The 25,164-nt window shown below is 31.6% G+C and overlaps 3 protein-coding genes across 7 annotated transcripts; all 3 read left to right on the top strand.

Moving 5' to 3' along the window:
• The first annotated feature begins 967 nt into the window (after nt 1–967).
• Nucleotides 968–13,981, top strand: LOC124440803 (relaxin receptor 1-like). Of its 4 annotated transcripts, XM_046991240.1 has the most exons (19): nt 968–1,033; nt 1,291–1,385; nt 2,253–2,335; nt 4,019–4,135; nt 4,905–4,979; nt 5,372–6,548; nt 7,758–7,844; nt 8,483–8,569; nt 8,987–9,062; nt 9,429–9,515; nt 9,876–9,947; nt 10,053–10,124; nt 10,388–10,459; nt 10,566–10,637; nt 11,096–11,167; nt 11,511–11,582; nt 11,891–11,959; nt 12,086–12,897; nt 13,553–13,981. In XM_046991240.1, the coding sequence occupies exons 7-19, from the start codon at nt 7,763–7,765 to the stop codon at nt 13,747–13,749; spliced, it is 1,842 nt and encodes a 613-aa protein (XP_046847196.1). In that variant the 5' UTR covers nt 968–1,033; nt 1,291–1,385; nt 2,253–2,335; nt 4,019–4,135; nt 4,905–4,979; nt 5,372–6,548; nt 7,758–7,762; the 3' UTR covers nt 13,750–13,981. The 4 variants fall into 4 exon arrangements, with proteins under 4 accessions (XP_046847196.1, XP_046847198.1, XP_046847195.1 ...); XM_046991242.1 differs by lacking the exon at nt 968–1,033 and having other exon boundaries at nt 1,044–1,385; nt 7,813–7,844; XM_046991239.1 differs by lacking the exon at nt 968–1,033 and having other exon boundaries at nt 1,044–1,385.
• A 1,301-nt stretch (nt 13,982–15,282) lies between these two features.
• On the top strand, nt 15,283–19,158 carry LOC124440054 (heterogeneous nuclear ribonucleoprotein U-like protein 1). Of its 2 annotated transcripts, XM_046990379.1 has the most exons (3): nt 15,283–15,330; nt 15,588–15,682; nt 16,958–19,158. In XM_046990379.1, exon 3 carries the CDS (start codon nt 17,000–17,002, stop codon nt 18,869–18,871), a length of 1,872 nt encoding a protein of 623 aa, XP_046846335.1. In that variant the 5' UTR covers nt 15,283–15,330; nt 15,588–15,682; nt 16,958–16,999; the 3' UTR covers nt 18,872–19,158. The 2 variants fall into 2 exon arrangements, with proteins under 2 accessions (XP_046846335.1, XP_046846334.1); XM_046990378.1 differs by lacking the exon at nt 15,283–15,330 and having other exon boundaries at nt 15,340–15,682.
• An 876-nt stretch (nt 19,159–20,034) lies between these two features.
• On the top strand, nt 20,035–24,851 carry LOC124440056 (trimeric intracellular cation channel type B-like). Its single transcript, XM_046990382.1, has 6 exons — nt 20,035–20,329; nt 20,699–20,852; nt 21,378–21,441; nt 21,844–21,964; nt 24,036–24,120; nt 24,355–24,851. The coding sequence occupies exons 1-6, from the start codon at nt 20,116–20,118 to the stop codon at nt 24,611–24,613; spliced, it is 897 nt and encodes a 298-aa protein (XP_046846338.1). The 5' UTR covers nt 20,035–20,115; the 3' UTR covers nt 24,614–24,851.
• Nucleotides 24,852–25,164: the final 313 nt, after the last annotated feature.

Raw genomic sequence — 25,164 nt, 5'->3', positions numbered from 1 at the left:
TTACAGAAATTTTTCATCTCATATCTTTTCACGCGGTATTGCCACAATGAAGCCAGTAAATTGCTTCTTCCGATCAAGGAAACACTAACAGCAAAGTGGTCCTACAGTTTCCAATTTTTCAATACTGTGTGTTGTTCCATGAGAAATACCAATAAACCTATCATCAGCCGCTCCAATATCAATTGCTCGATCTTTGTGTCTAGTCTGTTCTACCATTCTTCACCGCGATGGTTGTTGAAACAACACTCTCCTCAAATGTAGAGCAAGTGGTAATCTTGTTCAAACGTGTTAGTGAAAGCTTTGAAGTTGCTAAAGAGCTGGTTGGCTTGGACCAAGTCGCATCAAGTGATGCTGAAACTATTTACGGTGTTAACACAGATGTTTTTAAGCGATAGAATCTTGCTATGTCAAAAATACGCGGACAGAATTCCGTTGTGGCAACAAGATTGCAAAGAAAATAGCAAAAAGCCGTTTTAACTTTTTGTTAGGTCATTAGTTTAACTTGGCCTGTGGTGTTACCAAAAAAGGAAGCAAACTTATGCGAGACGCTCTGGACAGAACACACGAGTTAACAAAATTGATTAAGAAATTTTTCTTACAAGATGGACTGTCCGTGCGGAGGCTTTGAATAGCATCATTGACAACCACCAGTTGAAACTATGGAACAATATAATATTTTGATATTATTGTCTTTTGTGTTATATCGTGCAGTTTATCAGATTGTAGTTTTATCTCATCTTTAAAAATTCGTCGACTAATTTATGTAATTTGCCCTACGAGACCAAAGATTGAGGAAGGTGTATCATGTATCACGACAATGCTGTCTAGTTATTCGTGAGAACAGTAAAATTTTACTTTCTAAAACTTTTTTTTACGGTGCGTTACAATGATGCGTTATAACCATATGGTTATAAATTATTCGGGATCTATAATATTATAATCCGGGATTCTAATATTATATATTATATTATATTATATTATTATTATCCGGGATCTAGAATATTATAATTTTATGGCAGATGTAAACACAAGTGTAAGTAAGCTGTAAAATGTGTGTGATCAGAATTGATAACTTCTTTCTTGTATGGTTTCCTTTTTTATAGAGAACAGATTAAACTTAAGTATAAATTTGCTTGGTAAATTACCGATAGAATATCATAGCATTGATTGTCATTTAACTGCGAGTCTATTCTATGTAAATGACGCAATCAAAAAATGGATCGATTTCATGGAAAGACAATGTAAAGGTGTATTTAGATGATTATAACAGTGACCTAAATTTTGTCATAGAAGAAGATGGATTAACTGGTTCCTGTTTGCATAAAGATGGCTTTGAGTTCATTTGGGCCGGAGCTAGAGCTACACATGGCGTATCAAGGGGAAAGGTAAAATTTTCAACTTTTATCTTTTTTTTTACTGACAATGTACGATTTCAAATACCATACTATAACATAATGTTGTCTTTGTAAGAAATTTGATTAAATATCTCGAACATAAAGTGTCTTATACAAGATATTGGCAAGATGGTCTTCTATATCCAAAATATGAAAATAATTATTCAGCTGTCATGTTAAATTAATTGTAATGCATTTGTCATTGGAGGGGGGAGGGATTGAGGTTAGGGTTACCTTGGTAAGTTTGGTATCAGCTCTCTAGTAGATAATGAATATATTCTAAGTTAGACCCTGTTTACACTAGCCCAGGCTGATATTCAATGTGGTTCAATTTAACAATGTAGTAATCTTTGTCAAATGACTTTAGTTTCGACTTATTTTGAACTCACAAAATTTTGCATGAAATAATTTGGTATCTTACTTTTTATTTCACTTACAGACCTAGACATGCCCAAATACAATCTCTGATGATTAATAAATGTATGCACTATACTAGCTAAAATAATTACAATCAAACCTGTATTAAGGGCCCTTCATCAAGCAGACACCCTGTATTAAATAGGACACTTAGTAAAGTCCCGAATTAAATCTCATATAATTTGTAGTAATGAAACCCTATCAAGTGGACACTGACACAAAACTTGTCCAATAATAACACAAAATCTGTGTTTAACAGACTATTCTTCAAAATATTTCATGTTATCTACTGACTTAATGTTGTTCACACAGCTATGCAATTTTTCTTTCTCTCTATGCTGTAAAATATATATATATGAACTTAATTATTATGGCCGAACTACAGTACATGCGTTGTATATGCAGTTAGGTCACACTCACCTTGTTCATTTCTATTTTTAGAACAAGTCCATTTCTTGAGGACCTCCGCCAGAACCACCTGCACTTCTTCAAGAACTGCCAGCTGATGACGTCATGAGGGATTTGTATGTACAATATTTGACAATATTGTAGTTTTTTTTTATCTTTTTACCTAGTTTTCACCCATCATTTTATCTTTTTTTACCAATTAATGGATATTATCCTTTTGTTTTACGAAGCGTCTTTACTTAAAATGGCTCCCAAAAATTTAAAAAAATCACTTTGTCGTCGGTTTCATAATCGATACATGTAACTTGAATATTTTGTAAACACATATATTTTACCTCGACTTTAAATTATATTTATAGATGCTGTCTAAAATTTAAACATTTAATTTATTTCCTGAGTTTTAATAGATATTTATTGCATTTGCACTTGTTTACAATAAAATGTCCTTATAAATAGCTTCTATTGGATAAATGGCGTGACATAGCCAGCTCAATAAATGGGGTAGTGGTCTGTATTCTGTGATTACAGAATTTTTGATGGAGTGATCTTATTTAAGGACGGAGATGATATAAATCTTTTTGTCATAACTTTCTTCCATGAGAATATTGTATTCCTACAATGATGATGTAAAATGTTTTCTTTAGCCATGATGATGTAAAATGTTTTCTTTAGCCATGATGATGTAAAATGTTTTCTTTAGCCATGATGATGTAAAATGTTTTCCTTAGCCATGATGATGTAAAATGTTTTTCCTTAGCCATGATGATGTAAAATGTTTTCCTTAGCCATGATGACGTAAAATGTTTTAGCCATGATGACGTAAAATGTTTTCTTTAGCCATGATGATGTAATGTTTTCTTTAGCCATGATGACGTAAAATGTTTTTCTTTAGCCATGATGACGTAAAATGTTTTCTTTAGCCATGATGACGTAAAATGTTTTCTTTAGCCATGATGATGTAAAATGTTTTCTTAGCCATGATGATGTAAAATGTTTTTTTAGCCATGATGATGTAAAATGTTTTCTTTAGCCATGATGACGTAAAATGTTTTTCCTTAGCCATGATGAAAATGTTTTTCTTAGCCATGATGATGTAAAATGTTTTCCTTAGCCATGATGATGTAAAATGTTTTCTTTAGCCATGATGATGTAAAATGTTTTCTTTAGCCATGATGATGTAAAATGTTTTCCTTAGCCATGATGATGTAAAATGTTTTTCCTTAGCCATGATGATGTAAAATGTTTTTCTTTAGCCATGATGATGTAAAATGTTTTTCTTTAGCCATGATGATGTAAAATGTTTTTCCTTAGCCATGATGATGTAAAATGTTTTCCTTAGCCATGATGATGTAAAATGTTTTTCTTTAGCCATGATGATGTAAAATGTTTTTCCTTAGCCATGATGATGTAAAATGTTTTTCCTTAGCCATGATGATGACACTGCAGAGACCTTATTGCATTTGCACTTGTTTACAATAAAATGTCCTTATAAGTAGCTTCTATTGGATAAATGGCCGTGCCATAGCCAGCTCAATAAATGGGGGTAGTGGTCTGTATTCTGTGATTACAGAATTTTTGATGGAGTGATCTTATTTAGTAGATGATATAAATCTTTTTGTCACATGACTTTCTTCCATGAGAATATTGTATTCCCTACAATGATGACGTAAAATGTTTTTCTTTAGCCATGATGATGTAAAATGTTTTTCTTTAGCCATGATGACGTAAAATGTTTTCTTTAGCCATGATGATGTAAAATGTTTTCTTTAGCCATGATGATGTAAAATGTTTTTTTTTAGCCATGATGATGACACTGCAGAGACTTCAACCAATCCCACTATGCTTGTGCCTGCTATGGTAAATGCAATGTTTCCACTTGTAAGCAACACTCTTTCACAGGAGAATGAAGATACTAGGTTAGTTAGACCCACAACGTATAAACTGTAAGGCTTTACAGGTTAAAAAATAATTTTGTAATTTTCTATGGTTTATGCATTTGTGTTTATTTCATATTATTATATGGCAAGCGTCACTTCCGGTTAAATGGCGCGCTTTGATTGGCTCAGAAATATTTTTGCCGGTCCATTATTTTCCCGTAATCGACCACGATCCAAAACGCGTAATTTTGCAGTCAAATGTAAACAAACTTCGTAAAGCAAACAACAAAACGCAAAAAAACGAAACAAAAATAATTTGCGAATGTGAGTCAAAGGAAAAACACTCGTAAAACAATTTAACTATCCAGACGATACAATTTGAAACGATTTCTTTTTTACTGACAAAAACTAGAAAAGTGAGAGTCAACCCGTACAAAACAGCAAAGACGAGAAAGAAAACAAGCTTCGTTTCAGTTCAAATAATGCCATGTAATAATCCTTTTAATAACCTCGCTTTCTCGGTCTTTACTGAGAAATATCGGACCTCTGTCTTTTTGTACAAACCTCGCCCTACGAGCTCGTTCTGTACAAAAACATCTCCGTCCGTTATTTCTCTGTAAAGACCTCATGCTCGGTTATTAAGGGCTTAATATTGATTTACCTGTTTTACTCAACTGTCCATGAAACCATTTTTCATTGTGGTCTTTAAAGCTGTCAATTCACTAACGACAATGTTGACTTTAATTGTTTGTTACGATATCAATACTTTTTTTGATTGTTAATGAAAAATTTGTTTATTGTATTTAAGTAATGAAATATTTCCACAAAGTGGACGACTACCACCAAATAACAACCCAGTGTCTTCACAAGGATTATTATCCAGGTATGAAGAAAGTTTTTATTTCTTTAATATCTCAAAGACACCAAACCACGATTTTACTGTTTAAATAGAAAATTCGTTGTTAAGGGATTTTAAAACCTTTTGTTTACATTTGCCACAAATTTTGAACCATACATTATTTGTTTTGTCTAAACTAAAGTTTTCCACTCCTATTATAATGATAAGTTTCTTATTCATGCATGCAATCTTCATTTCGATTAGCTAAAAGTCCCCATCCAACCACACGTCTTGCTGGCTACAATAATTTTCAGCTTTCGAGTTTAGCTTAATTTTTAATTTCTGTTTGATTTTTGCATAATATAAAAATTTTCAACTTTCAAACGTAAAATGTGGTAGAAACATTCTCTGCATTGTTGACGATCTGTATTTTTTAGAGATGAACGAGCTGCTTCCCTAAATACTCATATTAATGTTTGTTGTGATCGCTTGGGTAAAGCTGTACGTCTGAGATTACAGGAAATAAATAGCATTTTGAAAGATGATAAATTAAAAACAACTTTATAAACAAATTTACGATGAAATTGTTTTATCGTGTTTTTTTTTAAATATGTGTTTAATGTCAAATGTGTGCAGCTCTTGTACCACAAATTTTACCACATTTTTTACATAAAATCTCCAATTAACTATTCTACATTTGTAAATTAAAACAGTTTATTATTTTTTGATAAGGTTAGCAGAATTATATTGACCGTTACTTTCCTTTTAGGAAGCTACAAAATTCTTTGGTGGGACTCTGCGTTGATAAAGTTTGTTGATTCTAAAAGCTAAAAAAGTCTACAAAATTAAGTTTCTGTTTAGCCACAAAATTGTATGAATCTGGTTATTTATAAAAATATAAGTTTAAGTTATTTTGGTTCCAAAACCGTCATTCGTGAAATTTTGTGGTCTGGTGCTTTGCCTTGTAGTTAAAACAAAATTTTCTTATGGAATTGATAAGGTTTAACTATGATTTGCCTAGTTTTTTACTTTGACCAGTTTGTATCATAAAATATCTCACAATAATACTAAATATTATCATGGCATTGTAATATTTAGTATTATTAGCAAAAACTTTATTTGTCGTGTTAATATCTAAGCGTTTTAGGCATTAATTCAGAGACCTACTACCATATTCTAACAAATAAAAATTGTTCAACGCATGTCTATAACTGCTTTTTTGAATTACCTGCAATTGTATGCAGAAAATTTTGACTAAAATGTTTAAAATGTAAAGAGAAACATCTGCCAACACTTCAATACTATGTTAAGATGATCTGATGAGAGAAAAAGTGAGAGAATGTTCGCTGAAAACTAATTAAAAAATTCTTTTGCTCTTTGGTCCTTTTCTTTACTTTTCTAGAAGTCTTTTTGACCATTAAAGTAATTGTTGAGAAATTGCTGTTTGTGAATTTCTCTTTAGCTGTTTAAGCCACTGCAAAGGCTATGACATACGCATGACGAGACAGATGGAACACTTGAATAGACATCTGTTTAAGTTAGCTGTTTTGAAAACGCAACGCATAAAGACCTATACGCACTGTGATAAAACAAGCAAAACGAAGATATAAAATGGTATGAAATACTTAAAGATATTTTTATTTGCAATGATTAATCGTAATGATAAGAATTATGATATATTTATGTGTAAATTCTAGGATAAATAGACGAGCCAAAGTTGTCAATTCATTCCTTTCTTTGTAGAGTACAAAGTGACTCTAAACACAGATAGACTGAATATCGCCTTTGATGTTTAGAGCAGTACTAGTTTTTGGCTAAAGCATGAATAGTTTTGATCTGATAAATCCCCATTATAATAATTTTTGTTTGAGAACGAAACAAAACAAAACACATAAAATAGTAACAAAAAAATAAAAGCGATGCTTTTATGTATACACTGAAACTAGCTATCGTTTATGCAAAGTAATTTTCTTTTGCTTGAATTTTTCTGTGTTAAACATTAAATAAACTTCAATAGTTTTGCGTCTTCAAGATGAAAGTGTCTCACAAACAAAGTGTTCTTTCATTCACTCCCCCTCCCCTTCCACGTCTCCATTTATAACTTAAAGATTGCAACTTGTTAGTGCCTTTCAGTTTATTAGCTATATCGCATTTAAATAATTTGGTGTATTATGAAAGTTTTGAAATGGATAACTTCGTAATCTATATCATTATAAACTATTAGTTGATTATAAAAACATACATAATTTATGGCTGTTGCAATATGTGCATTTTCTCCATTTGAAGAAATGAACGTGTAGTTTTTACAACTTGTGGATGGAAGTTGGACAAAATACTATTGAAAAAAAATGATCATGGATGTATCTTCATTTTTCATACTCACTTTTTCTTTGCTATTTTAAAGAAATATTTGTCTTGCACAACACAATATCGCCCATATTTCAACTTACATACTAGCTTATTTAATTCAATTTCTTGTGAATACAACTCATTCATTTTACAAAATCTGTCATTAGAGATATTTGTGCTGTGTTTTGCTCAAGATTTGGATTGAAAAAAATTTTGTCGACTTATAAATGACATCTTGTTTTTACCAAAGCGTTAGTTTTCCAATTATACTTGTTTCTTTCTATGTCATGCATTCAGACCAGTAAACCACTTAAATATTTATGTTACTATGAACATTTCCATTTATAAAATTCCTGTTTTTATTTAGAAATCTCAATTAGAAATAGTTTCTAATATTTAGTGAAAGTTTCGCTAATTTTTCGTGCATTTTATTGACATCATCTCATTTACAAAAAATTTGCTATTCCATTGTAGGTACGATGATATCTTACGTAAGAGATTTTTTCATTTTCTTTCTCCTTTCTGCCAGCTCTAAGCAAAAATGTCAGAATAATAATACAGGTTAGTATAACATTTTTTTTAAGCCTTTTAAGGCATTTATGTTTTATTCATAAGCAGTTTGCTGTTCATAAGTGATTATTTATAATTTTGATTATTGCCTACTTTACATACAGCAAAATGACAATGTAACATATTGATATAGTAAAAAAAATTAGTTTCAGTAACACGATGTGCCCTTTAAGACGAGGTCAAGAAAATGAAAAATAGTGTAAACCCCATTCATACATGATGGATTATTGACACAGTGGAGAAGTCAGTCTACAGGTTTTGGTCCTGCTATGTAAATTTCAGATGAATATTATTGTTAAATTTCTTAATGGGCCGATTATATGGTCAATTTCAACCGGGGCTGAGTTTCAGCCTTGGCTGAAATTGCTCCATGTACTCGGCTCCTTAGAAACGCTTTGTTTTGGTGAGTGAAGAAACACAGAAATTTGCACTATCGAATTTTATTAATGGAACTTTTTCACTTTAATCAAAAATGATTTCTTAATATGTTGTTTACGTGTAATCATAACATGCGCGTGCCTGTGGCTGGTTTTTCTTTAAAACATAGATAGCATTAGCAACTATGTTAAGATACATCCTGGTATTTTTTTGCATTTTGAAGTTCTCGTTGTCTATTGTTTTTATTTTAGATGAAAACTGTACATTGGATATTCTTCGTTGCACAGGAAATATTACAATACCACAGACAAATTATTCCTGTGTTCTGTCTAATAAAGGTTATTTTTTAAATCAATGGAAAAAAATGAATAACGCTGCACCTCAAGTGAATGTTTACAACCTTCATTTGTTTCATTGTATCATCAGAAAAACTATTGAATAGGATTGAGTAAAATATGAATTATTTTGCCACCAGGTCAGTGTTTTCACCTTAGTGAAAGGTTGAGGTGATCAACACGGACGATATGCTACGAAGGAAAATTATACATGATTGCTTAATTTATTGTATACGTTTGACATGTTCAAAAGATAAATGTATGAACAAGCAAATCTGAATCATTTTACCTGATTGAATTAACTCAAATTAGGCATACCAGTGACAACAACAGCATGATTTCATTGATTTGCACAATCTTATTTGTCTTTATCCTTTTATTGTCAAACTCCTCGCTGAATTCAATTTTTTGAATTCCTAGATTTTACTGGATGCAAAGACTTGGAAATGAAACACACATATACATCTCAAGTACAAATATGTGATAGTGGCGAAATGTAAATAACTTTAAAATAATCGATCAAATAGAAGTTTGCTTCAGAAGAAAGAAAAGACACTTTTATTAAGAAAAGACAAATTAATTAAGGAAAAGATTTTTATATTATAATAACAACTTCTAATAAACCAAGACAAAAAATGTGCCAGAAAAGTCGTTTTGAAAAAGACTACATGAGACTTTATAAGAACGTTAATAAAGAAAGAGTGTCAATGAAGGTTATCTTTCATGTGTCTTAACAAAAAAACAAATAATTCACTCAAGCATGGAACATATAAAAAAATCATTTTTAAAGCTTTGTATAAGTGTACAAACTAACAATGCTGCTTACTATAAGTAAAAAACGTATATTTTGCTCTCTTTTCAGTGATGAATCCGAAAAGAAAATCCAACGTATCTGTGGAGATGTATTTCGACAAAAAGAAAAATGTCTTGTTACTGTGAAGGCTTTGAAGTATTTCTAAGGCTATGTTTGAATATAACAGTTTATATTCTTTTTTAATGTTTAATACCATTCTAAAAGACAAATATTACATTCTTAAATGCCAGCGATGCACAATATTACCATTACATTTAGTGTGACTTATTTACTATTGCAAACTATGATCAAATATTTCCTGAGATATTCGAAGATAACGGGAAAAAATTGGAACAAGAAATGCATTCTTTGATTACATAAAAACTTATCATATAATTAATCATAAAATTCAAAGGAGAAAAACAATGTTGTTAAATGTTGGCAAATTTGTGTTGAATAAAGCTTGTATTGTTCATATTTAAACTAGAAGGCTATATTTTTTATTCATTATTTTAGAGATTTGTCAAACAATGAACTTTCATTACAAAACTGTGAGATGTTTAATGGGCTAATCGAACTGGAAAATCTGTAAGTGCATTTGAAGTACATAATCCGATAGTGCACTTATACATGGTAATGTAATTTCTTTTTTTACATTGAAATTTATTCTTTGCTTTCCGTATAATTTTTTAGCAACTTAGCTGGAAACGATTTAAAAGAAATTCCAACAGACTGTTTTAAAAGTTTGACCAATTTGAAACACCTGTAAGCATTTACTATTTTGTATTCTTATAGCTTTGTTTTTGTATCTTAATTGTTCAATTTTGGCAATCTATTGTTAAACTTGTCGATCCCATTGTGGTATTGGTCCAGTGGCGCACCTAGGGACGTCGACTTGAAATATAGATTGTTTTCATTGGAATCTGCTTCTTTTTATCAGTTGTTAAATGTTGTCAAATTTGTGTTGAATAAAGCTTGTATTGTTTATATTTAAACTAGAAGGCTATATTTTTTATTCATTATTTTAGAGATTTGTCAAACAATGAACTTTCATTACAAAACTGTGAGATGTTTAATGGGCTAATCGAACTGGAAAATCTGTAAGTGCATTTGAAGTACATAATCCGATAGTGCACTTATACATGGTAATGTAATTTCTTTTTTTACATTGAAATTTATTCTTTGCTTTCCATATAATTTTTCTAGCAACTTAGCTGGAAACGGTTTAAAAGAAATTCCAACAGACTGTTTTAAAAGTTTGACCGATTTGAAACACCTGTAAGCATTTACTATTTTGTATTCTTATAGCTTTGTTTTTGTATCTTAATTGTTCAATTTTGGCAATCTATTGTTAAACTTGTCGATCCCATTGAGGTATTGGTCCAGTGGCGCACCTAGGGACGTCGACTTGAAATATAGATTGTTTTCATAGGAATCTGCTTCTTTTTATCAGCTGTTAAATGTTAGCAAATTTGTGTTGAATAAAGCTTTTATTGTTCATATTTAAACTAGAATGCTATATTTTTTATTCATTATTTTAGAGATTTGTCAAACAATAAACTTTCATTACAAAACTGTAAGATGTTTAATGGGCTAATCGAACTGGAAAATCTGTAGATGTTTTAGAAGTACATTACATAAAGCCCCTTATAGTTATGGACTTATTTTGATTTTCGTTCAAGGAAAACTATATTTTGTTATTTTTCTTGACATGTAGTTCGCATTTTATTTTCTAGTGACTTGTCACGCAACAACATTGCGGAAATTCCCAAGGGATGTTTTAAAACTCTTAACAAATTAAGAAATCTGTAAGCATTTTTTTATTTATTGTTTGTTGATTATGTTTTCTGTTTTTATGTTCTGTCAAATTTTCTCACCCCAATTCTTTTTCTTGGTTTACATTTTTTAATGAAATTTCAAACACAGGCAGGCTGGTCAATAGTTTTTTGAATTAAATTTTTTTCTTCGAATATGAATTTACTTTTTTCACCCAGCCTCTTCTATTTCTTCCTTTTTTGTTATGTGATATTGTCCTACGTAACAATTTCTTTTATGCATGATCAAAAACAAAATTCAGACAAAAAATGGATCTGTAATCATTTAAAACAATCTCCTAAGCATTTTGTAATTTCACTTTCAAATATTTTATAGCAATATTTCTAACAATAAAATAAAGAAAATTGATCGTCACACATTTGATGGACTATGTAGTTTAGAAATGTTGTAAGTGCACCATTTTTGTATATTTTATAACTCCAAATTTGAATCAGTAACTCGTATTGCAAATGATGAATGTATATATCGACATCATGTGCAGATATTACTGCCATGTTTTGTGATTCATGAACAAGCTGAGATTGCTAACCTGGTGTGAAGATCAAGTCTATACACACTACTAATTAAAGAGAATTTCATCATGATGTCGTTTGCATTAGCCATGGTTTTTTATTCTACTATGTAATATGGTCATAACTGAATATTTTTTTTATCAATATTGAGAGTAATAATTAAGATCGTATTTTAATATTTAGATCATTCAATAGCAAGGAAACAGAAGTCCAACTTCGTGATATTTTTACTTTAAGAAATTTAAAGATTGTGTAAGTATACATTGATCAATGATTCATTTATCCAATTTTTATTAGATTTTCAGGTATATAAAATATAGTTTCGCGTTTATTGCGAGATATAAGTATCCAATAGTGAGCAAACGTTTTCTTTTGTAGTGAAATGTCCTGTGAAAATTGCTGCCACTTTCTTTGTTTGAATAATAGTATGATATGTAACTGCAGTCGAGACCCGAGAAAGACATGCCGACGGAGGCTGTTGCATAAAGAAAGTTATCGTGTGTTTGTGTGGATTACCGTTGTTCTCATTTTTGTTGGCAATATTTTTGCTCTGATAATGAGGCTTCTTTTTGCCGAGTTACATACAGTACAAAATCTTTTTATTTGCAATTTATGCTTGAGTGATATGTTGATGGGAGTGTCTTTGGTTGGAATAATGTACAAAGATCTGGCAACATACGGTGAATACCTTCTTCATAAATGTCTATGGCCAAAGGAAACGACATGTAAAGTTCTTGGAGCTATCTCGATTATTTCAAGCGAGGTTTCGGTGTTTACACTAATCTTTATTGCATACGACAGATTTTTGTATGTTGTTCATGGTTTGCATCATAAAAAGATCCGATACCGTACAGCATTGGCACTTTTATTGTTTACATGGCTAATATCTGCTGCTGTTGGTGTTTTGTCTATTTTTCTTCCTAATTACATACCCCAGTGTCAAGGAAGGAAACTTGATTACCAGTTATTCCGGAAGATGTGTATACCAGTGGAGTTCAAAGAGAAAAACACTGTTTTTTGGTATTACAGTATTGCAATACTTGGCGTTATCAACCCTGCAGCAGCTGTGTGTCTGATCATCCTCTACATGAGAATATTCTTTTCGTTTTACATGACATCAAGAGATGCAGAAAATCGAACGTATGACCATCGCGTTATGGCAAAAAGATTTGCTGCAGTTGTTTTCACAGGTAAACGAAAAAATAAAAAATTCAATTTGATAAATTCGATTTTGTCTATGGAAACATAATTGACCACAACACCGAAAAACATATTTGGAAATGGGATCTTAAGCTCAAGATAGATTTATTTTGATTGAGCCAAATTGCAAATTTTTGTGTGAACATACCACATGCAAGTCACGATACTGACCATTTTGTTGAATGAGAGTCTCCTGTTAACAATCAGCTACATTACATCTCATGTCATGTATGTTACTGTAGAAAGTACATAAACCTAAAAATATAATAAAAATGGAATTTGAGATCTTCCCTCAAATCGGAGCTACTGTGTTGATTGGGTTGACGGGGCAAGATCAAATCACCTCTCCTCTTAGGCAGTCCAGCATGCAACGTTCAACTTTGTATGTGGGTTGTGTGATATTTTGATTTAAAACAAAAAGTATTTGGCAACAGCCAGCTATTCTATCTATTTTGACGTTTTTGAAGAAATAATGCATATTAATAAAGGACCGATTCAACCTTGGTTTGGATACAATCAAAAAATATTTCATGATAATTGAATCTTGTGAGCGTGAGGGATATAATTTAATGTTGTTTTCATGGTAACTTTTGATTGCGTCTGTAATTTATATTTTTATATTAACATATAGCTTTATTGTTATAGATGTCTGCTGCTGGATTCCCGTTTCAACACTTTTTTATATAGATCACGATGAAAATCATTTTTTTAAAGAATTATTTATGATTTTTGTGCCCATTAATTCGGCCATCAATCCGTTCCTCTATACATTAAGTGCTCCCACGTTTTGGAATGTAGTGAAGAAATTCTTTCTCAGAATTTTCAATAAATGGAAGCAATAATGGTTGTGACAAAATGCTATGGATTTATGAATATACTTTATTATTGTTGTTTTGGTCAATGGAAATACTTATCATAAATTAAGCACATGTCACTCCTCTATTTTCAAGTAGATCAGCTCGATTTGACTGATCTAACACTACATAATAATCACAGTTAGTAAACTGCTAAAGTTTCATATAATGTTGCACTTGTAGCTAAATTAACAATTAAAATTGTAGGTGGAATTTTGAACAACTGTGTAACTGTATTGATATTCCTATAGCCATGGATAAATAAACTCATGCGTGTATTTCACAATATGATCACAAAAGATCATGCAAGTGCTTACTAAAACTGGAAGTAGTTCCAAAAATAGCTTTTACAGCCCTGTATATAATTTTAATATGAGAGAAGACAACGGCAAAAGATATTCAGTCAGTCTAAAAGCTCCATTTATGAAATGTAAGAAACTGCTATGGGTTTCAAACGAACCAACGAGCATCACCATTAGCTATAGGGCTGTCTCAGGTCGGCCTTGATATGGATTGGAACACAGTGAAATGAAAAACAGCATTGCCTTTTTACAGAAATTTTTCATCGCATATCTTTTTCACACGGTACTGCCACAATGAAGCCAGTAAATTGCTTCTTCCGATCATGGGAACACTGACAGCAAAGTGGTCCTACAGTTTCCAATTTTTTCAATACTGCTTGTTGTTCCATGATAAATACGAATAAACCTATCATTAGCCGCTCCAATACCAATTGCTCGATAATTTGGGTCTAGTCTGTTCTACCATTCTTCACAGCGATGGTTGATGAAACAACACAAGTCTCAAATGTAGAGCAAGTGGTAATCTTGTTCAAACGTGTTAGTGAAAGCTTTGAAGTTGCTAAAGAGCTGGTTGGCTTGGACCAAATCGCATCAAGTGATGCTGAAACTATTTACGGTGTTATCACAAATTTTTTTAAGCGATTGAATCTTGCTATATCAAAAATACGCGGACAGAATTCCGGTGTGGCAACAAGATTGCAAAGAGAGTAGCAAAAAGCCGTTTTCTTTTTTTGTTAGGTCATTAGCTTAACTTGGCCTGTGGTGTTGCCATAAAACGAAGCAAACTTATGCGAGACGCTCTGGAGAGAACACACGAGTTAACAAAATTGATTAAGAAATTTTTTTTACAAGATGGACTGTCCGTGCTGAGGCTTTGAATCGCATCATTGACAACCACCAGTTGAAACTATGGAACAATATAACATTTTGATATTATTGTCTTTTGTGTTATATTAGTTACCAAAGATTGAGGAAGGGAGGGGTGGGGTGTATCATGTATCACGACAATGCTGTCTAGTTATTCGTGGGAATAGTAAACTTTTTTTAGGGTGCGTTGCAATGATGCGTATAATTTATAGCCATATGGTTATAAATTATTCGGGATCTATAATATTACAATCCGGGATTCTAATATTATATATTATATCATATTATTATTATCCGGGATCTAAAATATTATAATCCGGGATTCTAATATTATATATTATATTATATTATTATCCGGGATCTAGAATATTATAATTTTATGGCAGATGTAAACACAAGTGTAAGCAAGCTGTAAAATGTGTGTGATCAGAATTGATAACTTCTTTCTTGTATGGTTTCCTTTTTTATAGAGAACAGATTAAACTTAAGTATAAATTTGCTTGGTAAATTACCGATAGAATATCATAGCATTGATTGTCATTTAACTGCGAGTCTATTCTATGTAAATGACGCAATCAAAAAATGGATCGATTTCATGGAAAGACAATGTAAAGGTGTATTTAGATGATTATAACAGTGACCTAAATTTTGTCATAGAAGAAGATGGATTAACTGGTTCCTGTTTGCATAAAGATGGCTTTGAGTTCATTTGGGCCGGAGCTAGAGCTACACATGGCGTATCAAGGGGAAAGGTAAAATTTTCAACTTTTATCTTGTATTTTAACTGACAATGTACGATTTCAAATACCACACTATAACATAATATTGTCTTTGTAAGACATTTGATTAAATATCTCGAACATAAAGTGTCTTATACAAGATATTGGCAAGATGGTCTTCTATATGCAAAATATGAAAATAATTATTCGGCTGTCATGTTAAATTAATTGTAATGCATTTGTCATTGGAGGGGGGAGGGATTGTGGTTAGGGTTACCTTGGTAAGTTTGGTATCAGCTCTCTGGTAGATAATGAATATATTCTAAGTTAGACCCTGTTTACACTAGCCCAGGCAGATATTCAATGTGGTTCAATTTAACAATGGTGTTCTACAGTAATCTTTGTCAAATGACTTTATTTTCGACTTCTTTTGACTAGCAAAATTTTTCATGAAATAATTTGGTATCTTACTTTTTATTTCACTTACAGACCTAGACATGCCCAAATACAATCTCTGATTATTAATAAATGTATGCACTATACTAGCTAAAATAATTACAATCAAACCTGTATTAAGGGGCCCTTCATCAAGCAGACACCCTGTATTAAATAGGACACTTAGTAAAGTCCCGAATTAAATCTCATATAATTTGTAGTATTGAAACCTCTATCAAGTGGACACTGACACAAAACTTGTCCAATAATAACACAAAAACCTGTGTTTAACAGACTATTCTTCAAAATATTTCATGTTATTTACAGACTTAATGTTAGTCACAAACATATTGTCACAACAATTATGAAGCTATTTTTCATAATACAAGTGCATTGAAGATTAAATACTTACATCAAACATGAAATTGATGACAAATTATTAATTAACCTAACTTGTCAATGTCAAATGTAGCTTGTTGTTTGTCTAAAAGACTCACACGAGATCACGTTTCAGTAACATCTTCATTCAGCCACTTATTACTTACTATATGTTACTAAATATTACTAAAAGTATTTCTCAGTTTTGTTATTATTAAATGAAGTCATTTCTAAATATATCTTCGCTGTTTAGTATTTGATTTTACCATTTATGTTATTTTCAACCGGGAGAGGTCTGGTGACGAGAACCTTTGTTAAACAGTCACCTCCATTAAGTGAACACCAGTCCATTCTCCAAGGGTCTGCTTAATACAGGTTTGACTGTATATCTATAGGAAGAAAGAATTATATAGGTGGATTAACAAATTTAGTTCATCAATAATTTATTTATCTTATTTATTATATAATTTTGTGTATATAATTGATTTACTTTAGGCATGCTTTGAAATTTTCGTGAAGGATAAATTATCTGTTAAGATGCCAGAAAGTGAAACAAAACCGCATGTGTTGAGAGTTGGTTGGTCTGTTGATGCATCATCTCTTGCTCTTGGTGAAGTACCATATTCTTATGGTTATGGTGGTACTGGAAAGGCCTCATGTAACAATAAGTTTGACAATTATGGAGAACCATATACTACCAATGATGTTATTACATCATATATTGATCTAGACTCATCTCCTAAAGTAATATTTTTTGCTAAAAATGGAAAGTATCTTGACATTGCGTTTCAATTGGATTCTGATGTTCATGGAAAAACATTTTATCCACATATTTCAGTAAAAAATATGAAGTTTGTGGCAAATTTTGGAGCATTCAATCCCTACTTTTTACCTTTACAAAGTTTTAGTTTTATTCAGCATCTTCCCCGTGAAATGTTAGACACGACTTCTCCTCCTCCCAGAACTGCAGGAGAATGTGAAGTTCTCATGATGGTGGGGTTACCCTCGTCAGGCAAAACAACGTGGATAAATAAGTACGTCAAAGATAATCCTGAGAAAAAATATAACATTCTGGGAACTAATGATGTTCTTTTAAAGATGAAAGTAATGGGTCTGAGTAGAAAACGAAATTATCATGGACGATGGGATGCTTTAATAAAACAAGCTTCTGAAATTTTGAATGAAATGTTGAAAATTGCCAAGAATAAGTATCGTAACTACATTTTGGACCAAACAAATGTTTATTCCGGCGCACGACATCGAAAGATTAGTAGTTTCATCAATTATCGTCGTGTCGCTGTTGTTCTTGTAAATGATAATTCTGTTCTTATGTCTAGAAATGCGGAAGTAGTTCGCAAAGATGGTAAGGTGGTTCCACAGTCGGCTTTTATGGAAATGAAAAAAAACTTTACACTTCCTGTACAAGGTGACTTGTTTCATGAAGTATGGTACATTGAAGAAAATGAAGAGAGAGCTCGTTATCTTGTGAATGAGTTTAACAAAGAAGGTCGAAAGTGGAATGAAGATGAGAATAAAAGACTAAATGATGTGGAAATAAAAACTGAAGATGGCGGGGCTTTGAAAAGGTGCAAATATGATCATAACGATCATTGCATTGGTAGTACGAATGAGAGAAGATTTTGTGATAGACAATCTTCATACAGTTATGAAAAAAAACCTCGTATACAAGAGAGCCACGATGAACATAAAAACAGAGAAGCTCAACCTTTCTTTAACTCAGCACAATATAAAAATTTTGATCAACAGTCGTATGATAATTCAACAACTCAGTCTGTTCGTGCATTTCATCATTCCTTACCGTTTTCATATCCTTCGAAACTTAACTGCAATCAACCACAATCTGGAATAATCCAACGGAGCCAAAGATATCACGAGGCCAGCGAGATGTACAATGTAAACTGGGGAAGTAACGAAAGAGGAAATAATGAAAAGATAAATAGAGGTGAAGCTGAGATGCAAGAACGTCGCTCATATTTGAATCAATGCAATACGTCAAATGATTGTGGTAACCAACCTCCATATGGTTATTTTATGGAAAAGAAAAGTTTAGGATCTGTTGATGAGCATCATGAACGATGGAAAAATATGACTTCTCATTTTCACAAAAATCATCCTCATCAACATGAACAGAAAGATACCCAAATACATAAGGATGGTTACGTTCAGGAAAATACAGGTACTTTTCATGTACAGAATGAATGGCGTCATCAATTACCTTGGCAACGACATGAAAGGTATTTCCACCAAATCTCTACAAATAGAGGAAATACACGTCCTAATTTAAATAATTCTCATGGTTTTCCCCGCAAATTTCTGGATGCAGAAAGACCATCCATTTATTCATTTCATTCACAGAAGAACTTTAGTGGCGGACCTTTTTATCAATAAAGGATTCGATCTTGCTTATTATTTTAACTATTTACCAACTAAAACCTCCTTTTTTGGGTTTATACCTTTACAGATGAACTAAATTTCTTATTTATAGGGTTAAGAAAATCAAACATTAATCTAATCCTGTTTCTGTGTCTTAATCCTTGTTTCGGTTCCGACTTTCGGTTGGTTGTTCAGACGGTTCGATAATTTTGTTGATATATACATATATATATATATATTTGTTTGGATATTTATAGTCGTGTAAACAGCCATTTGTTTTATCCATTACATTTATCGATATATTTTTCGTATTTTTGTTCTTGTTTCCACGCGTTATTCAAATCTATGTAATTTGACTAGTTGGCTTTCTCTGATCTTGTATGATGAAAATAGAGCAAGTTCTATTTCCATCCGATTTCTCATACTGACGGATCCGACTGTCGAAGGCTCACTTTATATGTGTTCACACGATCCGTTTTTTAGGATCTGACTAAATCGGATCGTGTGAACGGCTCAGATTTCCTATTACGGGTTGATTTGTAACTATTAATATTTATGAATTGTAATTTATTAAATTTTCTTTCTTATTTTTTGCAGTTAGCTGTGAAACGGTAAAAATTTGTAATTAAGCCGATAATTTATCTTCCACTTTGCTAAAGTAATTGTAGTTTTCTAGCTTTAGAGGATGCTAAGCTCCTTACTGTGATATTTTTTGGTGTGAGGATGTGGGACAAAATCATTCTTCGTTGGCCTTTATAGATACTTAACATGCTGTGTGTTTTGTGCTTAATTAAAATTCCATTAATGTTTTTTGACCAATCATTTTTCATAAGTCTCATCGGTATTTTATCTTATCATCGGTGCTACATTTGTGTTTGGTATTACTTTGTATCTTCATTGTTTGTGGGTTTTAATGGTGTCCTAAAATAACTTTCAAAATCTAGCTTATTTATCTCGCAAATGTACAATTATACATTTCAAACACATCTTATCGTCTCTCATCTCTGGTCTTCTTCCCTTAAAAATAAAATTACGACTTATGGCATTATATTGCAATGAAATATTGACAAAAATTGTTAAGCCAATTGTCCATATACTGAATAAGGGAGACGCGAGTGAATTTTTAGCAAAAGATTTATTTAGCAGCACGCGAAAGGGCGGGAGTCTGGGCACAAGCATGGTGACTGCTGTTCACAAAGCTGTTCCTAAATTTTAAATATACTTTGTTTTATCGCTTATAAACAAGGAGGAATTTTAAAATGGATGATTTGGGGATATTTTATGAAGAAGCAAGCAAAGTACTTATCTTTCTGTTCAATAAAGTTGTGAATATCTGTGAACATTTTATACATGTGTTAGGCTTACATGAACACTTCCATTCAGCAGCAAAATCACTTCATCATTACCCAACGACAACATTGCTTATTGTTTCTCATTTTTTAATTTCTATCTTGAAGATCAGATCTTCTCAAGGTAAGGGCTAGAATAAATAATTTTTTCTACGTACGAGCTTGGAAAAATTGTATGATTTGCATGGCATTGCTAACTTTAACGACGGGGCTTGCAGACACATTAGATATGGAAGTTTTATATACTTAGTTTTAATGTATAAATATATGTACAAACATATAATCTTAATTTATAATTAAACTGCACATAATTGCCCTGTTTAAGCTCACACTATTTCAAAGCGGGTATTTTTATTTTTGTGCAAGCTACTTCATAGTCGCCATTTTGGAAGATTTTAACAAAGGATTTTCTTTATTTACAATGCAAATGTCATCCAACATTTGGACGTTGGCATAAAAGTGTGTCAGGCTTTGTGAGAGACTTTTTTTTCAGGTTGTAATTTTGCACGTTCGAATCCATTTGCTAGCGTTTTATCATCAGTGTTGCTTTGTTTTGCTGGATCAACTTTACAAAGTCTTCTCTTGGGAATGCCATTGGTAAAACCATATGAAAATACACATTTAATTGTGGTCCTAATTTTAATTTGGTAAGCCTATTATATATGATCAAATAAGGCATGGCCATTAGAAATTCCTCAATGTGGGCATTTTGGCATTCTGTTTTTGAAAACAAGAGTAACAATGATAAAATATGTGGTATGTTAAACTATGGCTAAATTATGATGAATTGCAAAGTGCAAAACAAATCAAATCACCCCTAGTAAATAAGTATTCAACTTTAGTAACTAGTCAATATCTAAATCAATAAGTAAATGTTATATAGGAACATTGATAAGTAGAATCTTTGACTGTCTGTACCATTTGGTACTATAGGCATATTGCTATTGTTAAGGCTGAATATTTTAATGCTATAATTGGCAGATATATTGTGTGCCAATTGTCAGTAGTGATTATTCTTAAGTTCTAAAATGACTTTTGAAGACAATAGGACTTATGGACATGATGTAGACTTTTACTTTGTCAATTCATAACTTACTTTTTCAGTTTTCAAAATGCAAATTTATACGTATCGTAAAACCAAAATTGAATTATTGAATTTTACTTTATTTTAGGTATTTAATGTATTTTTGTCCAATGGATCTTTTTGCAAGACTAATAGCATTTCTACCTGTGCGGGTAACAGATATATATTTATATATTTATATATTTATATTTATATTTTAGTTTTATTTATATAAGTTTATATATTTATATATATAAAATGAACTAAAATAAAATGGACAATTGTTTGCTGTCGCTACTTGGAGTTTCACGCCATATGGCAATCTTCAGGCAACTGACAGATTATATATTATTTGCTGACTATATACATCGAGTAAAAGGTGTTAAGTTACATGAGGGCATACATTTACGGCATATGCATGTCTATATACATTTAGGGTAACAGTTATATATGTATGTATTTTATATTACTTTTCATTTGTCTAGAACTATATCATTGGTACAGAAGGGTTGGTGTTATAATCAAATATACTTGTATGAAAAATAATGGGAATGTTTTGCAATTAACTTTTTAAGGTTGGATTGACAGCTTTGAAAGAAGTATATAGAACAAAATGTATCCTTGCTGGACTACAACTTGCTTATTCTCAATACCCCAATGCTTGGTTTATTATTGTTGTATCTGGCTCCATTCGAGGTAAGAAATTGATGTTCTCTCCTTTGTAAGTGAAATTGATAGATTTTTAAAAATATAGAAACAGTATTTTTTGTGTTTTGGTTGTTTCAACTCTTCCTATGAAGTTTTAATGTAACATAAGTCTCTCATGATTCATCATTATTGTTTGTAATGGTTTCAAATTGTTTCTGCATTCCATACATCATCAAAATAGAAATTATTATTATTTATTTATCCTTGTAAATTATCAATCCAAGAAAACAGTTGACCGGTAACATGCAATCTTCAATTTTTAAACTGCTATTTTCTGCATTTGCTATTACCAAATAACTTCTGCACTTTGAATTTTTTTTAAAAAAGATTTTTTGCAAAGTTAGGTGGAAAATGTTTGTTGTCAGTGCTAATTTAACATCGTGTTAAAATCCGACAACACTTACCACTGGCAACGTAAAGAAATTTTTTGATTTCATGAAAATAAAAATTAGAACTGTGATATAAGGAAATTGGGATGGAGCGTCTTTCTGACTTCATGCCATCATATCACTGTTTTTTTCTCTAACTGTCGCGAATATTGTAAAACATAGTGTTATAGTCATTTTGTTGCGTATTTGGCATGATTCAATTTTACGACGCATTTAAGTGACGTTAGTTAAAGGTGCTAAAGAAAGAAGTTACACATTGGACTGTTATATTCATCTCAACCAGTTTCAGTAATTATTGTGTTAATCAGATTTTAAATATAATGTGACAGGCAGTGACGTTAGGTCTTGTAAATATAAATTTTTTTACATTTCGTTTAAGAATTATTCAAACGACGGCTACATTGATTTCCAATGGAGTCGATTTGAGTTTTCCATGAGTTGACTTTTTATAATTTATTTCAATGCATCAGTAACTAAATTATCACGAGTCGCTGATTACCAAAGACACCATTATCTCACTGTAAAATGTTATCGACATTTTTGCTTAGCATTATTGATCATTTGTAAGATGGTTTAATTTGTATAAAACTTTTAGTCAAATGGATTGTTTGAAATGCAAAAGTATGAAAAATAGCCACTACCTTTTTCATTGACTATGTACTAAAACGTAACGGCGCTTTATTTCGTATTTCGTATGAAACAATCAAATTAGGCGAAAATTCTTTTACACATGTCACTCGGATTATTATTTGAAAATGAAAATATGGCTCAGCCTCTGACGTTCATATCTACTTTTTTTTATTTGATAGTAGTTTTTTTTAAATTTTTTATCAGTAACCTCTTTAAAAGTAGCCGTAGTTGTTAGTAATAATGTTAATTTGACTTTGCATTATGGGAGTCGCCTTCAGATTCACGCATGTAATTTACAATTTTTTAACAACTGTCCCCTTTATACTGTTTAGTTTACAAGGGCATTCTCCCGAATCTAGTGCATTTTAAGCTTGGAAATTCCCCTCCCTTATCTCTTTTGACTGTCTCTCCTTTATGCGATATCCTGGCTACACCATTGGCAACAGAACGTCGCTAATTCATTTTAACTCTTGTGTTTTTGACATTAATTATGAGACTGTATCGTTGTGATAAATATGTGCCAAGATTATCAGAATTTCCAGAATTTCTTAAAAGCACTATATATATCAAGCATTTCAAAAGTACGACAATTCTCTTTAAAGTAAACATGTTTCGGCGTACTTATGCCATCTTCAGTAATTCGATACCTCTCACATAAATAATATAAGTATAGCTGTAAATAGATATCATAATACCTTGTGCTGAAGATAGCATTAGCATGCGGAAACATTTTTACTCTAAAGAAAATTGTCGTACTTTTGAAATGCTCAATATCAGAATTGTCATAATACAGAAAGAGTACATAAATATACACGAATGCAATATATTACACAAAATATTAACGACTAAAAGATCTGATTGGTGTTTTTTTACTGTTTTGTAATAATTGCTCAATGTGCTTTGTTCACCAACCGTGCACATCGTGTGATCAGATTTAGTTATTTTTTTATGAAATTTCATTGTACTATAAGAATTTTGGCGTAAGATTACTTTCGTGAGAAAAATTTTGTAGAAAATAACGTGAAATACCCAATTTTTAGGTTGTGCTGGTTTGGTTTTGAAACCTTTTATTCATCAGATTGTTGGACTCGGCACTTCTCATGTTGAATTTCACAGGCCAACTTTGTAAGTAAAATAGTTATGGCTTATCATTTCATAGAAATTATGTTAAGAAAAATTGTAATAAATCAGATCAACGTTTCACATTCTCCAGTTAATAATGAAAACAAATCACATCTGTTTACTGTACAACGAAATTGAGAATTTTGTAAGATGTTTTCATGCTTAAGAGCAAATTAATATTGCAGTAACTTTTCGTCTATGTTGGGCCATTAATCATTAAAATCACTTCTCTTTCAGCACAACAAAAATGTCAATACTGATAAGTTGGATATTTGCAATGCAAGTAAAAGGAGTTCTCGACACGAATCTTTCTTCTTTGTCTTTAGTATTTACTGTTTTTATGATTTTGTTCCAACTTTTGCTCATGTTCACTGATATAACTAACCCTTTCCGCAAAATGGAAGATTTTCTTGCTGCAATATTTCTACCGAACCGTCGTCATCAAGCTGAAACATTAACCCCATCCAACAAAGAGAAAAAGACCAAATCCGATTAATGGCATGAAACAATTAGTTGTAGAATTCGTACATATGCATAACTTAGTTTGGTTTGACAGCGATTCAATGGTCGATATCATCAATTGAATAATTATGTCTTGTTTTTCATCTAACACATATCGTTATCTTGCAAGATGACTATGTTTACCGGAGTGTTTCATCCCTCTTGAATCGTCAGAATATGGAATTTTGAATGATGAAACTTAACTATTGATTTAACATGTTATGTGTATTCCACTTTTGTTGCAGTTTGTGATGTTTACTGCTACATTCAGGAAACGAGGAGAATATTTTTCATTGGGGACTGTTGACTACCAAAGTATGATGCATGTAGAGATGTAAAGTACAGCACAAATTACAAAAATTCAAAATGGTGGGAAATTATGTGGGCTATAGTACCTGTCTATATAGTACCCTGCTCAAGGCCGGCATTACAACGTTAATTGAGAATGGGGGGTGTAGTATTAATGTATTTAGTTGTGCCTGACTAATTTTTTTGAAATTCAATGTAAGGACAGGGCTATGACAGCTGGTGTGGCGCATAATTTCA

This window comes from Xenia sp. Carnegie-2017, unplaced genomic scaffold (genome assembly GCF_021976095.1).
Source record: "Xenia sp. Carnegie-2017 unplaced genomic scaffold, XeniaSp_v1 HiC_scaffold_2, whole genome shotgun sequence".
NCBI lineage: Eukaryota > Metazoa > Cnidaria > Anthozoa > Malacalcyonacea > Xeniidae > Xenia > Xenia sp. Carnegie-2017.
Note: the sequence above shows the minus strand (reverse complement) of the source record. Positions and strands in the feature narration are given on the sequence as shown.

Bases quoted from the DNA above. Each gene is read 5' to 3' on its own strand.
- LOC124440803 (XM_046991240.1), top strand. From the start codon at position 7,763: ATGATATCTTACGTAAGAGATTTTTTCATTTTCTTTCTCCTTTCTGCC. The intron at 9,516-9,875 runs GTATTTCTAAGG...TCATTATTTTAG, and splicing joins GTTACTGTGAAGGCTTTGAA to AGATTTGTCAAACAATGAAC. The intron at 9,948-10,052 runs GTAAGTGCATTT...ATAATTTTTTAG, and splicing joins CTAATCGAACTGGAAAATCT to CAACTTAGCTGGAAACGATT.
- LOC124440054 (XM_046990378.1), top strand. From the start codon at position 15,497: ATGACGCAATCAAAAAATGGATCGATTTCATGGAAAGACAATGTAAAG. The intron at 15,683-16,957 runs GTAAAATTTTCA...GATTTACTTTAG, and splicing joins ATGGCGTATCAAGGGGAAAG to GCATGCTTTGAAATTTTCGT.
- LOC124440056 (XM_046990382.1), top strand. From the start codon at position 20,116: ATGGATGATTTGGGGATATTTTATGAAGAAGCAAGCAAAGTACTTATC. The intron at 20,330-20,698 runs GTAAGGGCTAGA...CTTTTTTTTCAG, and splicing joins GAAGATCAGATCTTCTCAAG to GTTGTAATTTTGCACGTTCG. The intron at 21,965-24,035 runs GTAAGAAATTGA...CCCAATTTTTAG, and splicing joins TGTATCTGGCTCCATTCGAG to GTTGTGCTGGTTTGGTTTTG.